At 36.2% G+C, this 14,080-nt stretch overlaps 1 protein-coding gene across 1 annotated transcript; it reads left to right on the top strand.

Moving 5' to 3' along the window:
- The first annotated feature begins 1,888 nt into the window (after positions 1-1,888).
- On the top strand, positions 1,889-3,837 carry LOC122086235 (replication protein A 70 kDa DNA-binding subunit B-like). Its single transcript, XM_042654974.1, has 8 exons — positions 1,889-2,156; positions 2,286-2,385; positions 2,476-2,600; positions 2,668-2,746; positions 2,830-2,950; positions 3,051-3,205; positions 3,289-3,406; positions 3,508-3,837. Exons 1-8 carry the CDS (start codon positions 1,907-1,909, stop codon positions 3,706-3,708), a joined length of 1,149 nt encoding a protein of 382 aa, XP_042510908.1. The 5' UTR covers positions 1,889-1,906; the 3' UTR covers positions 3,709-3,837.
- The last annotated feature ends 10,243 nt before the right edge of the window (positions 3,838-14,080 follow it).

Consider the following 14,080-nt stretch of genomic DNA (forward strand, 5'->3'; position numbering starts at 1 on the left):
TGATTAAAATGGGTATTGTTTAGAGGAAAAATCTGTTGTATCAAATACTTTACCAGAATCATGTGCTGGTAATTGTAAACTACGATGGTAGGACCCTGTGCTACTGATAGAGGTTCTGTTCCTTGCCACGTGCTGTTTTAGCTTGGCATGTGGATTCAAGGGGATGCAATTTCAAGCCCATGGCAAACTGGTCTTGGCCTAGATATAACTCTGGACTGGTTGTTTGGCACAGTCATCTCGTATACAAGCTGGTTTAGGGATGTGATTTACAGTGCAGGATTTTGTAGCCTTTGAAGACTACAATGGCTTATAGATGACTACAATGGCATATAACAGAGTTATACGTGTATCTATTTTTAACGTTTGATTGGTTCACTGAGCATTCAGTTAATCAATGCAGTGAATATTCTGTGGCATGTCTTGGACTTCAACCAAGAGAAAGTGCGTAGTAACAAAAGCGCCATATATTAGAGTAGTAATGAAGAACTTTATATTCTTAATTTGCTCTAACTAACGTCATATCTGCGTGTTATTAGTTATAAAAGTTCTGTTTAGCCCATTTTATATTCATATGCAAAAAAATACACTTGCATGTTTGGGAAAGTTCTTTGGTTTATCTTGACTGATCCTCCTACCATTGCTAACTCAACAGGCTAAAGATGTCACGGATCTAGGCTCCTTGAAAGACACAGCAAAACTCTTTGTTCCAGGTAAATGTAATTTTTTGTTTGTTTTATTGCAAGCATCTTTTGGAGATACTTTGCACTACTATCCTTCACGACAAGGACACTTAATGTTTTTTGAAACTCTATAGTGTCTAATTTTGATACCCATGTCATTGTCCTTGCGACGTAGTTGAAATCTCTATTTGATAATGTACAAGGAGAACGAGTTCAATTCATGAATATTGTCTTGGACTAGCATTCAGTTTCTGTGAAATTAGGATGTAGCCAAATCATTATCTTTTTCTTTTATTTTATTTTTTATTTTTGAATTTTTATGTACAAGTTGTGTACGGATTATAAGTACAACACAAAGTAGTTATAACCTGCTACCACTCGGACCTCCACTTTCACCACATGAGGTGCTGAACCTGTATTACCACCACCTTTAAAACCAGAAATCACCGGCATATCATATTCTAACCACCTTCGAAACCAATTTCTTTTATTAGTTAATCATAATAGAAAATAGTGAATTTTTATTAGTAATAAACAGTGAAATCACATTGAATAGGAACTAGGTCCCCTTTCCAAAACCTCATGTCTATCTGTCGAAGGTTGGGCCTTGGGCTGTGGACCTATGGTCTCAAGTTAGATTGGCTGCATATACACACGTGTATTTCGATGATTGTATTTTTCAAGCCCAAGGTTTCTATCTACACTATCGAGAGAGCTGCAGCCATACTCTGTGTTCAGGAAAAAAATATATGAGCTTGAAATAATCCCAACCTTAGGCTTGAAAAATATATGACTTGCATATACACATGTGTATTTGGATGATTGTATTAGATTAGTATATTTGGATGTTAATGATTTATTTTACTTTTATTTAAAAGATGATTTCCTATAGTCAACTTTTCTTTATTTTGATTAAAATTAGATTGTTTTTCCTAATACATTGCAATAATATAATACATACTTTTTTACAGGAAATATGACAATATTAACCAATGTTAATCAATTAAAGGCAAATGACAAGAATTGGAAAATAAAGGCGTTCGTACTTACAAAAACTAGAATCATTACTTACAATAATTCGAACGGATCTGGAAAGCTACAAAAAATTACTTTAATGGATGAGGAGGTACGTTGAAATATTTTTTTAATATTATTTATTTTTTAATTTATATTTTTCAACATCTTAAATCATTTGTATTTTGCAGGGAACAAAAATTCAAGCAATAATGTTCAATGATATTGTTGATCAATTAGTTGACACATTGGTTATAGGAATGACTTATTTCATATTTGATGCAACTGTCAAAAGAGTCAATCCAAAGTTCACAAATGTAAATAAAGAACATGAATTGACTCTAAACAACAATACAAAAATTGAAGAAGCTGATGTCCACTTAAATGTAGAAAAGTCAAGATATCAATTCATCAAGATCAATGAATTGAAATGGGACATTGATAAGAGTAATAAATTATTAGGTAAGAAGTTATATTTCATTCTTTATAAAGAAAAATGATATTTTGGTTTTTACACAATAATGCACTAATCACTTATAATTATTCAAATTAATAAGATACTAACCTCACTCTTTTAATTGTTTTGTCCAGATATTATTGGAATTCTTGTAGAGGTACAAAATGTGTTCTCCATAACAACAACGAAAGGCGTGAAAACGAATAAGAGAGAAATTAAAATAATCGACAAAGAGTAAGTTTCTGACATTTATAAATATAATTTATATCATTATTTTTATTTTTATTTTTACTAATCATAATACTAAATTTATATTATTAATAGATCTGCTCCAGTAATGCTCACGTTATGGGACAATTATGCAATAAATGAAGGAAGCAAATTGATGGATATTATAGGAGAAAATCCTGTGATTGCTTTTTCATCAATTAAACAGATAGACTACCAAGGTAATGTATATATATTAATAAACATTATATATTTATTTTAATAAACTAAACAACTTTAAATGTGCAGGTGGCTCACTTGGTACAACAGCATTTACAACAATTGATATAAATCCAATGATCACAGAAGTGGATGAATTAAAAAAATGGTATATAATAAATTTATTCAAATTATTATACATTGATTTATTTATTTTCAATATATATAAAAATATTAAAATTTATTTTGCAGGTTCACATTAAAAAATGGATCGAAGAAAATACTTCTCAAAGCTTCTAACGAAGATAAATACAAGAAAGTTGAACGGATTGAAATGAAAGATTTAATGGACAAAGAATATAAAACAATCCTGGTAAGAAAATAATTACATCAATTTAATTTATTTATTTATATCGAAGTCATATGATTCCAATATATTTTCTTTATATCATCTAACATCTACATATTTGCAGAATCAATATTATTATTTTGAAGGAAATATTGTAAATCTGGAGAATGAAAAGCTATGGTACAATGCATGCAAAACATGCAAAAAAAAGGTACAATTAAAGGGAGATCATGCAACATGTGACAAATGTCAAAATGATGATACAGAATATACACAGAAGTAAGTATTCTACTCAATTTCATTAATATATATCATATTTTATTTAACAATATAGAAAACTAATAAATTTTACTCATTGATAGGTACTTCGGAAAATTCAAGATCAAAGACTCAACTGAAATAATAACTGTGACAATCTTTGAGGAACTTGAAACACTTATAGGATGTTCAGCAATTGAATATGCAATATCATCAGAAAAGGTATAAATATTGAATGTTAGTTTGATTTTTATAATTATATTAAAAAAAATTATTATATTAATATATACTAATAATAACAAATTTGTTTTCATGTTTTGCAGTACAAACAAAAATTGGATGTGTGCCTATCAAAGAACTATTATTTCTACTTCAAAATGGATTCAAAAAATGAAGGAAGTCGAAAATCAAGAAGCATTGTTATCGATACTATGAAAGAACGAAATGCGCAAAAAAGAAGCATCATAGATGTTGAGGACGATGAAGACAAAAAAGGAAAAAAAATTAAAATAGAAAAAGATTAAGCAATACCATTTGATCTTTAGCCCAAAACAATTATTATTTGTTGCAGCAAATATTCATGGGCTTCTTCAAATAATTTAAAATTTTAAACTTATGTTACAAATGTAGGAGATTTAGATACTCTATTTCAAATAATCTCTCTTTTATTTCTATAAATTTAAGTTGTTGCATTCTTGATTTATCTCTAAAAATTTAAAATGGAAAATCTCTCTCTCTCTCTCTCTCTCACACACACACACACATAACGTAAGAGAAACAAATGAAACTTTGATTTTAAATTACTCATTTATGTTATCACAAGCATTTTCACGACTCTCTCTCTCTCTCTCTCTCTCTCAACATAAGAGAACAAATGAAACTTTGAATTAATATTACTCATTTTTGTTCCCACGTGCATTTGCACGTGTATTTCTTACTAGTACGGAAATGGATATGTACGGCAATTAAATGGGTCATACGAAAATAATACTTTTCATAAATTCTCCCAAAAAAATGCGCATGACAATGATACAACAAGCATTTAATACGATTCGGAAGCAAAAATACATGTTTATTTTGGTATTAAGAATGAACTAAAATTGGTTGTTTACAACTAAATTCTAACATCACATGCTCTCATGAACACCTAACTCCAATCTAGCTTTTCAATTGGGGATCATTTCTCAATTTTTTTTACATCCAATATTAATTAAGTTTAATCATGTCTAACATATCCAATGTTGATAGGTGATCCATCAACCACTTTCTATCATAGTAAATAATAGCATATATTTGTCAAAATAATAATAATAGCATATGGATAATCATTTAACAAATTAAAATATTATCATCGATATTATCTTATCAAATAAGAAAGTCCACAGCAACCCCTACTGATGCGGGTCCGTATTCTAAAACCGGAATCATATCGTATATAGGGCCATTCAGATAGTCAATAATTCAATTATAATAACCAACGGTAGATTCGTAATTAATGTAAGATTTTAAATTGGGTGATAAGATTATAATTAAGTAGACTTAATAGGCTAATAGATAGGAACGAGAGGGTGGACAATTAAGGTTCTTGATAAATAGGTTTACGATAAGCTTGAAATGAAGTTAAATAAAAGGTATAAGGTAATAAAGGAGAGAGTGAGTGACAATATGGAAAGAGGGGTTAGAATTTATAAAATAAGAAAGGGAGACGTGACATCCACATTTTTTCTCAAAATCGAGAAATCTATAGAAAGGAAGAAGTGTCGTTTTGACTTTTGGGATTGAGTTTTTTTTTTTTTTTTCTCCCAAACTAAACGTTTATAAAACACGTATACTATGGGTACATATGAAATATGCGTATAATACTGAGTTTTTGGATTGATACGCTAAATTATGACTTTTTGATTGAAACGTTCAGATATGCGTATTATACGTGAATTTACTATGTTCTATCCCTTAACCAACGGTATCTCTATATGTAAAGCATGTGTATATGTATGGTCACATACGATATCAATCGAACAAGAATTTCATTCAATCTCTTTATTTTACATGGTACTACAGCAATATAGCATGCGGTCTAGTTTCAGGGAAGTCAAACGAGATTCTATTTGGGGATTGTGTTTTGGGTGTTTTAGCTCAGTTGGGTGGCTCGATCCCTTTTATTTGATTAAAGAAAGAAGCCTTCCCTCTCCTCTTGTCATTCGTGGATCTAGATCCACATTGGTTGTGTTCTTCACTCTGTTGTTGTACAGTGGATGCATTTTCTTAGGATGTTTTTGTTATGGATACAGGACAGCAAGCTCCTAAGGTGTCCAGCTCAGCTGGTCCTGCTGTGCAGTTGATTATTTTAATTGTCCTAAAGTAATTGGTTATTTCAATGTTCTGATGTAATATATATATATATATATGTATATATTTATATACACATAGATCATTCATTAATAAAGACATAAGAAATTCCAGTTCCCACATTTTTTCTTGCGTTTCATAGATCTGACTTCTGATACATTCTTTATGTGTTATCGTCTATCTCTGGCTTGAAGCAGGTCTATTGAATCATATCATTGAGTCTTAAGATTTCCAAACTTTACAGTCCATAATGTTTTCTTCCTGGATTCGGCTCCTCTATACCGCGGGGGTGATCCATAAATCGTCTAGCTCACCCCCGGATTGTGACACTTGGACTTTATTGATCTTGCGATGTGGGTGGCTTAATCCTTAGGGAAAAAGATACATCAGCGATACACCATATCATATTCTTAATCAAATCCCTGAGAGATGGATGCAAAATTTTAAATAAAAAAATAGGGTTTGTGGCGCGGGAACTTCCTCCCTACCTTTGGCGTTCATCCCACCGTCTCTAGTAGGCTGCCGGCAACTTCTTCTTTCTTTGTGCGACCATCGTCTGAAATGTCCTCTTGCATTGTTCGACAGACAAACCCTATTTTAGTTGTTGAAACTTAATCTAGTGAAACCAAAATGGCATGAACTGGATGCTGGTTTCAACCTCACAGTAGGAAGGTTTAATGGAATAAATTTCAGGGGGTTGGATTGCCTTGAATAAAGAGCTCACGCTCATGGTATAAGGAATAATGGAGGAGGGGTGAGGGAGATCGAGTCCACGCAGTGAGGGACTGCTAGGTTGTCAAAACAGAGCATGATATCAACATTGGTGAATAACTAGAAGGAAGTAAATACAGGCCTGCAGTGTTCTATAACCCTTTTTTTTTTTTTTTTTATCTTGCATTGATCTGAAAGGGTTGTGATAATAAGAAAGTGATGATCGCATCTTCAAATATTGAATCAAAGTAAGAAAAAATGGGTTCGGCCATTGAAGGATTTTATAACACTACAGACCCATTCCAAGTATAAGCATGGGGCTAAAGCTTTCTCTTGTCGCAAATGTGGAAAGGCTTTTGCAGTGAGAGGATATTGGAGAACTCATGAGTAGAACTGTGGGGGGACTCTGGTTTTGGTTTAAATGAAGTATAGAACTTACCAGTTCCAGAAGATGATCGCATCGAGAAAAGAGAAGTCGCCGGCGGCCCATTAGATACGGCGAGACAAACGCCGGCAGCTGATTGGGGACGGCGGGATGAACGCCAAAGGTAGAGAGGTTCCCGCGATAGAAAAACCCTATTTTTTATTTTAAAAATCTTGCATCTATATGAAAAGTTGCAATTATGAAAAAGTGTTACGGTGTATCGCCAACATATATGTTTCCCTAAGGATTAAGCCACCCACACCATAGGATCAATAAAATCCAGGTGTCACGTTCCTGTGGTGAGCTAGATGATGTATGGCTCACCCCCGCGCTATAGAGGAGCCGAATCCTTTGTTCCTACATTTTGGGTTTTAAAATTAATGTTGTTTAGGTTAGTTTAATAGGTCTATGCGGCCATCCTGTCCATCTTTCTCCGAATAATGTTTTTACGGACTTATATGAATGCAAACCGGAACCTAATTTCAGATGAAAATGGGACTGATATCAAACCGGAACCTTTGTTTAGCGTAAATCAAATTGCTTCGAATATCTAGATCTTTTACTTTGGAGTTCGTTGTGGCTTGTTTTTGGATTTCAGGATTTCTTTCTTTACATCTTACATTGATTTTGTTTTTCATAGCGTGAGCAATATTTAGACATAAAAATAGGGAGAATGTTTTCTGTTATGGAGTGTAGGGGCTGCACCTTTTCATGGGCTTGGGGCAATCATTTCGCCTACCTCTATGTCTGTGTCTGTGTCTGTGTCTGTGTCTGTGTCTGGGCTCCTACGTTCCCCTACAGAAAACATTGATAAAGAAAAATTCTGAACTGTTTAAATGCTGTGAGATGTCTGCTTTGTCTCATCAGTAATTACTGTTTGCAGGGTTTTCAGTTTGCAACATAATGATGGCTGGTGATCGGACTCAAGTTTGTTAACTTTTTCTGGTGCAAAAATTCCATTATTTGACTTCAATACTGTAGCAAAAGCTAATGGATCTTCTTGTTAAAATGCAGCACCCATCAATATTTTCTCTTGCTCTTTGTGCTACCAATTGGATTACTTTTTGTTTCATTATAAATTTTCAATACTATTCAGTTGGAATATTTTCAATCTACCAATAGGAGAAGTTCAAGACCAAATGTATTTCGTGTGCCGTTGCTCATTTTTCATCATCACTACTTCGCAGATATGGAAGTTCCTGCCAAATTCAAATGAGGACACGAAGGACTTGCCAGTAGTCGTGGTGAACAGCGTCGTGGCAACTCTTGACCACTTGGCTGCATCCAACATATTTTTTTTATAGCCAATCAGAGACACAAACCAGGAGGTGTCGTATCTCTCACAAAGATCCCTCCAGTGTTGGAGGTATGAATAAAAAATTTATTTGTGAGGAGTTTGGATTGTGAGTAATTGAATTGGTTTCCTGGCACTAGCAGCGCATGCGTAGATCTCTCTCTCTCTCTTTTGTTTCAGTTTTAATCAAAATCAGTATTAATCAATTTTGATTGAAGATGATTCTGATTTAGCAGGTTAAAAAAAAAAAAAAAAATCAGCGGCTTCTATCTCCCTTGAGAAGGCGCCCATAGCCCTACCTTCCCGTTCCTTCTTTCTCGACATTGACGCTGGTACTGCCAACTCTATCATTGCTCTCTCTCTCTCTATATATATATATATATATAGAGGGAAGGTAAAATAAATGAGATCTACATTCCTCTTTCACTATTGGACAATATTTCCTACTGCTTTTAGCTTGTTTAGTAAAAGGCTACGGACTTGACTTTCAAAATTTATAACCTTCTCCGTTCCTCTCTGCTTATTCCCGTCTTGTAGGAACAATGCCCCTACTTCAATCAGTTAGATTATTGGCTACAATGAGTGTTTTAAGCCATGTACTTCTAATATCTACAGCAGCAGTTTCTGAGATTTTTTTTTTTTTTTCTAGTTTTTGCATGTATTTAGTCCTTGTGAGGGAAATTGTTTATTATTTTGCATGTATTGTCCTAATTACTGTTTATATATTAATGGAGAGTTTGTAGTAGTAAACAAGCATCTTCTTAATGACTTAACTGAAGAGGGTCTTTGATCTCCTGCTCTCAAGAACAAGATAATTTATAAAAATGGTTCGGTCTAGAGAATCCCAGAAATTCCTGATGATCTCAAGGCTATTTACAACTATGCCATGCAACAATTTCCTGACAATTGTTATAATCTTTTTTTCCTTTTAATATGCATATCACTTATTAAATGGATTTTTTTTTTTTTTTGGAATTATATCAGGGCAGTGGGAGATTAAGAAAAATACGCTGGTTGGCATGGATGCTGTTCGTGGGTATTACATAGATTAGAGTCAGAGCTTGAATATTCATATGGACAAGCCTAATTTTGGGAAACTGACTTCCCTGCACTTCCATACCTTCTATGCCTGGTCTAAGGTATTTACTAACATGTAACGCTCAAATTGTTTGGAATTTGACATGCATTGTGCTGGAAGCAAAACAGTTTCACATATTTTACACACTCGCGTGCAGATTCTGATGCCATCAAGTCCATTATTGATCCATCTGCTCTTAATGTAAAAGTACCTATTTCTTCTTGTAATCCCTTTTTGGATGATCCCTTTGTGATTTCTTTACCATTAATGTTGAATTTATCTTTTGGTCTTCTCACATGAAACAACCTCCAAAGTTAACGATGTCAATACTAAAATGGTTCAAATGGTCTATTCAAGAAGAGTGTGTGCCTTGTGGAACCCAGTTCTCTATAAAATGCCTAAAATGTTATTGATACAGGATGAGAATGCAATATTACTACATTGAGAAGATAACATTTACCTGAGAAGCTAATTCACAGAAGATTAGGAGAGAATTTCAATGTTGAACATAAAGCTAGGTTATATATATATATATATAGGGAGAGGGATAGGAATGCTAGCAGGATACCCAAGTATCACGTATGCTAGTGAATTGAGAAGCGTTGGATTTAATTGATTTAATTTCAACCATTGGATTTGCATATAACTTTATAGGGAGAGTGACCTGAATCTGCCAAAATACACTGGTAAACCCTGACAAATACTATACTATTGGTTGGGAAATTAAAATACATACTCTAAAAAAGAGCACTCCCTGCAACGTCACTTTCAATTTCAGTTGCAGATCATTCATAATCCGTGGACGCTGCTGGGAGAGCTGGGAGAGAGGAAGACCACTCCAGTCGTCTTCATCTTCTTTGCAATTTGGGATTTTGTTCATAAGAAGTTAAGAGACGCAGAAAACAAGGAAATTGGGTTGGTTTTCAAATTTTTAGGGTTTTAAGGATCGATACCTTTTATTGCTTCTGCTTTTACCCATAATCTGTGGCTTGATCCAATGAGATGGAGCCAAAGTATTCTTTAATGTCACATAACCCATCTTGTTTCTTAATGTCAATGATAATTTTGCTTCATTTATTGCAAAATAAAATGAAGAACACAAACAATTTATCATTCATTCTATTTCAATCAAGATTCTGAACACAAGTTGTAGTTTCTGTTGTTGAGATTTGAGAAGGCCATGAAGTGCCCATGGATTACTGTCCACTTGGAAGTTGGAAGTGAAAATTAGAAATAAAGAAACTCAGCCAAAATCCATTCACATGGAGGAGAACAAGGTCGATGGTGATAAAACACCATTCAATTAGGGAACAGCTGTTGGTGGGAATTTGCAGGAAAAGCTGTTGAAGATGGCGCGAAAGAACAATGTCCTTCAAGCTTCTCCACCGTCATTGGTCTGGCCATAGCTTCACCGAAGCTTGAAGATGAGAAGGGTCGTTGCAAGCTTCTGCACCAAAACCATTGAACAGAAAAGCCCTAAACTCCAACTGCAACGATGCAAGATAGCAGAAAAGAGGGCCAAAGAAAAAGGTCAGATTATCAAAATTTCACAGATCACCAAACAATTACACGATCCTTCTACTTCAAACAGGAAAAAGAAATAAAAACCTCATCACTCTTTCGCCTGGGTTGCAAGCATAGAAAAAAAAAACCACAGTTATCAAAGAAGAAGGCGCTGCAGATCAAATATAAAAAATGAGAGAGAAAAAAAAAGAGGGGAATCGAACAAGAAGAAAAAGAGGAGGAGGAGAGAAGGAGATGAACTATAGTCTGGTCTACAAGATCAAAAAGAAAGAAACAAAAATCCTTACCACTCTTCCGTATGGGTTGCAAGCATAAATAATTAAGAAAATAAATAAATAAAATAAATAAAAAAGAAAAGAAAGGGATGAAAGAGGTAGAAATGCTGCTGACCAAACAGAAAAAAGAGAATAAAAGGGGTGGGGGGAAATCAAACAAGAAGAATAAGAGGAGAGAAGGAGATGAACAGCAAGATCAAACAGGAAAAGAAAAAGAGAAAAAAAAGGAGGAATCGAACAAGAAGAAGAAGAGGAGCAGAAAGAGATGCAGGGGGCTGCGGTTATGGGAATCAAATAAGAACAAGAAGATGCTTAAGCCTTCTTTATTTCCGTTCCGCTGTGAATGGGAAGTGAAGTCGATGCCCTTGTGAAGCTCCAATGGAGTTTCATCCCAATCGGAAAGAGAGGGTTCCCTCTCTCTCTCCTCCCACCCGACCAAACAAAGTCGGGGTGGGAAACTATAGTAACATTTCCTCATTTTCCCATTCCGGTTCTTCACCCCAGTAACATGTGAGATCCATGTGTCATACAATCTCATCCCCAACTTCTCTCTAAACAAACGGGTCCTTAATAAACAGTATGGTGCAGTTTTTAATCTCAGATTAGTACCATTTAAAAAAATTAGGCCAAATAGCGAAAAGCATCCAGTGTAGTGCCTTAGTGCGGATATCCGATAAAAAAAAATCATATTATTAATACTTAAATAAATATAAGAAGAAAGAAGGACGACGTTGAAGAATAAGTAAGGAAAGAGAGAGAGAGATCTTATGCCACTTCAGATACAGCTCGATGCAATAAATCCACTTTGCCACGGTGCCTGGGAACACAGCTGGATGGAATTCCCTATAGCTGAACACGGCTGGATGGAATTCCATATAGGCAATATATATAGAGACCATATACATACTTATCAACAGAAAAGATTTTAGATATCCTTGTTTATAATGGCGTTATTGATCACGCTCTTAGCTTTGTTTGGATCTTTTTTAATCATTCTAAGTTACAATGGAGTTTACGGAGAAAGAAACCTCCCCGTGGAAGAAGATGATATTGAGTTGGAGAGACAACTCAAATATCTCAACAAGCCTGCAGTCAAGAAGAGTATCAAGGTATACATCACTTTCTCATCAATAACATTTTATTATATTATTACATGCATACTATCAGGGCAATTAGTATCCCACTCGAACTCAACCTCTAGAGTCATCCTCATACTCAACAACCTCTCCTACATTGTAGGCATTTTCAGTGAGCACAAACTCTAGAGACTACCTCATGAGATAGCAGAGTTGGAATAGGATCCCACATGTGATCATAGAGTTTGTCTATAACTCAATAATTGTAACTACCTCAGGAGATAGCAGAGTTGGAATAGGATCCCACATGTGATGATAGAGTTTGTCTATAACTCAATAATTGTAATCTCTATATAAGAGCACCATTGTACACTCATTAATGAAAATGCCAATAGACTATTTCAACATGGTATCACGAGCCGCATAAAGCTCCACCGAGCACCTTCCTCATCCCCACGTTTTCCTCCCTTTCTCTTATTACACCCCACTACCTCTCCAATAACCCAAGCCTCCCCATCTTCCTCTCTTGCAAAAAAAAAAAAAACAGCAAACCCAACAAAAACCACCCACGTCCCTTTTCTCTCTTCTAGTATAAAAAAAAAAAAAAAAAATCCTAAAGGGACCAACGTCCCTTTCACCATTCCCACTTCCCTCTTCTTTCCCAACAACCCACATTCTCTTCCTCGTCCCTTTCAAACGCAAACACCAAAAAATAAAAAATAAAAAACCCAAACCCACGTTTCTCCCCTTTTCCCCTCACATACCTTTTCTATACTCCAATCCCTAATGACCGAACTACCTCCTCCCTCTTCTACCATGGCCGAACCATCCCCACCTCCCACATCCCTATCTGGTGCTCATCATATGATATCTCTAAAGCTCACATCTAAGAACTATGTTTATTGGCGCACACAGGTCGTACCCTATCTCACTGGCCAACGCCTCTTCGACTATGTCACAGGTGACAATCGTTGCCCTCAAGACCCTATCAAAGCCAAGGCATGGCGTGAACAAGATGCTTTTATTATGAGCCTTCTCATCGCCTCTCTCTCTGAAGAGGCCTTTTCATTAGCAGTCGGACGGACCACTAGCAAAGAGATCTGGGATGCACTCCATGCTGCATTCAGTTCTCCGTCTACAACCAGGATTCTGTCTCTCAACGTCTCCCTTCAAAATCTGGTTCACAAACCAGATGAGACCATTACTCAGTTTCTCCATCGAGCCAAGCATCTCTCCGATGAGCTAGCAGCTGCAGGGAAGCCCCTCCCATCGGAAGACTTTAACATCCACATCTTCCGGGCCCTACGCCCTGACTATCAAGCCCTTGCCTCCATTATGATGGCACAAAAGGAGCCCATCTCCTACACCGACATGCATGGTCTCCTTATGAGTCACGAGAACCTTCTCCACTCCCGCCTTCCCATTGTTGATCCTGCCATCGATGCATCAGCCCATGTCACTCACCAAGGTCGTGGCCCTCCTTCCACTGGTGGTCGTGGTACAAGCTCCTCCCGAGGCCGTGGTCGTGGCCGTGCTAGTGGATTTGGTCGCTCTAATGCATTCGCTCACAATCCATGCACAATCTGTGGACGCACTAATCATCAGACAGACACTTGCTACTACCGCCCACAGGGACCTACCCGAGCCGCCATTCTACCTACCCCTCCCCGTCCCTACAATCGACCACCACCTCAACCCAACGCCTACCATACTACACCCTTCCCTACCCCTCAACCTCCTACCATCGCACCTCCACCCCATCACCCCACACCTCCACAATCCTTCACCACCTCTTGGATCCCTGATACTGGAGCCACCCACCATTCCACCCCTGACTTAACCCAATTCTCCACCTATGATCCATACACAGGTAATAACCAACTTGTGGTTGGTAATGGTAAGGGTCTTCCTATATCTCACATAGGCACTGCTTCCATCTCTTCTCCCTCTCGTTCATTTTCTCTTTCTAATGTTTTACATGTTCCCACTCTCACTTGTTCTTTGTTATCTGTTCAGCAATTTTGCCGTGACAATAATGTTTACTTTGAGTTTCACTCTTCCTTTTTCTCTGTGAAGGATCTGAAGACCAATCAAACCCTCTTCACTGGACACAGTAAGCATGGTCTCTATTCCGTTCCAGCGTCACCTTATGCCAATCTGGCCTC

The sequence above is a fragment of the Macadamia integrifolia genome, chromosome 8, assembly GCF_013358625.1.
Source record: "Macadamia integrifolia cultivar HAES 741 chromosome 8, SCU_Mint_v3, whole genome shotgun sequence".
NCBI lineage: Eukaryota > Viridiplantae > Streptophyta > Magnoliopsida > Proteales > Proteaceae > Macadamia > Macadamia integrifolia.

Coding starts and splice junctions, on each gene's coding strand:
- LOC122086235 (XM_042654974.1), top strand. CDS start 1,907: ATGTTCAATGATATTGTTGATCAATTAGTTGACACATTGGTTATAGGA. Junction 2,157..2,285: donor TAAGAGTAATAAATTATTAG/GTAAGAAGTTAT, acceptor TGTTTTGTCCAG/ATATTATTGGAATTCTTGTA. Junction 2,601..2,667: donor TAAACAGATAGACTACCAAG/GTAATGTATATA, acceptor TTAAATGTGCAG/GTGGCTCACTTGGTACAACA.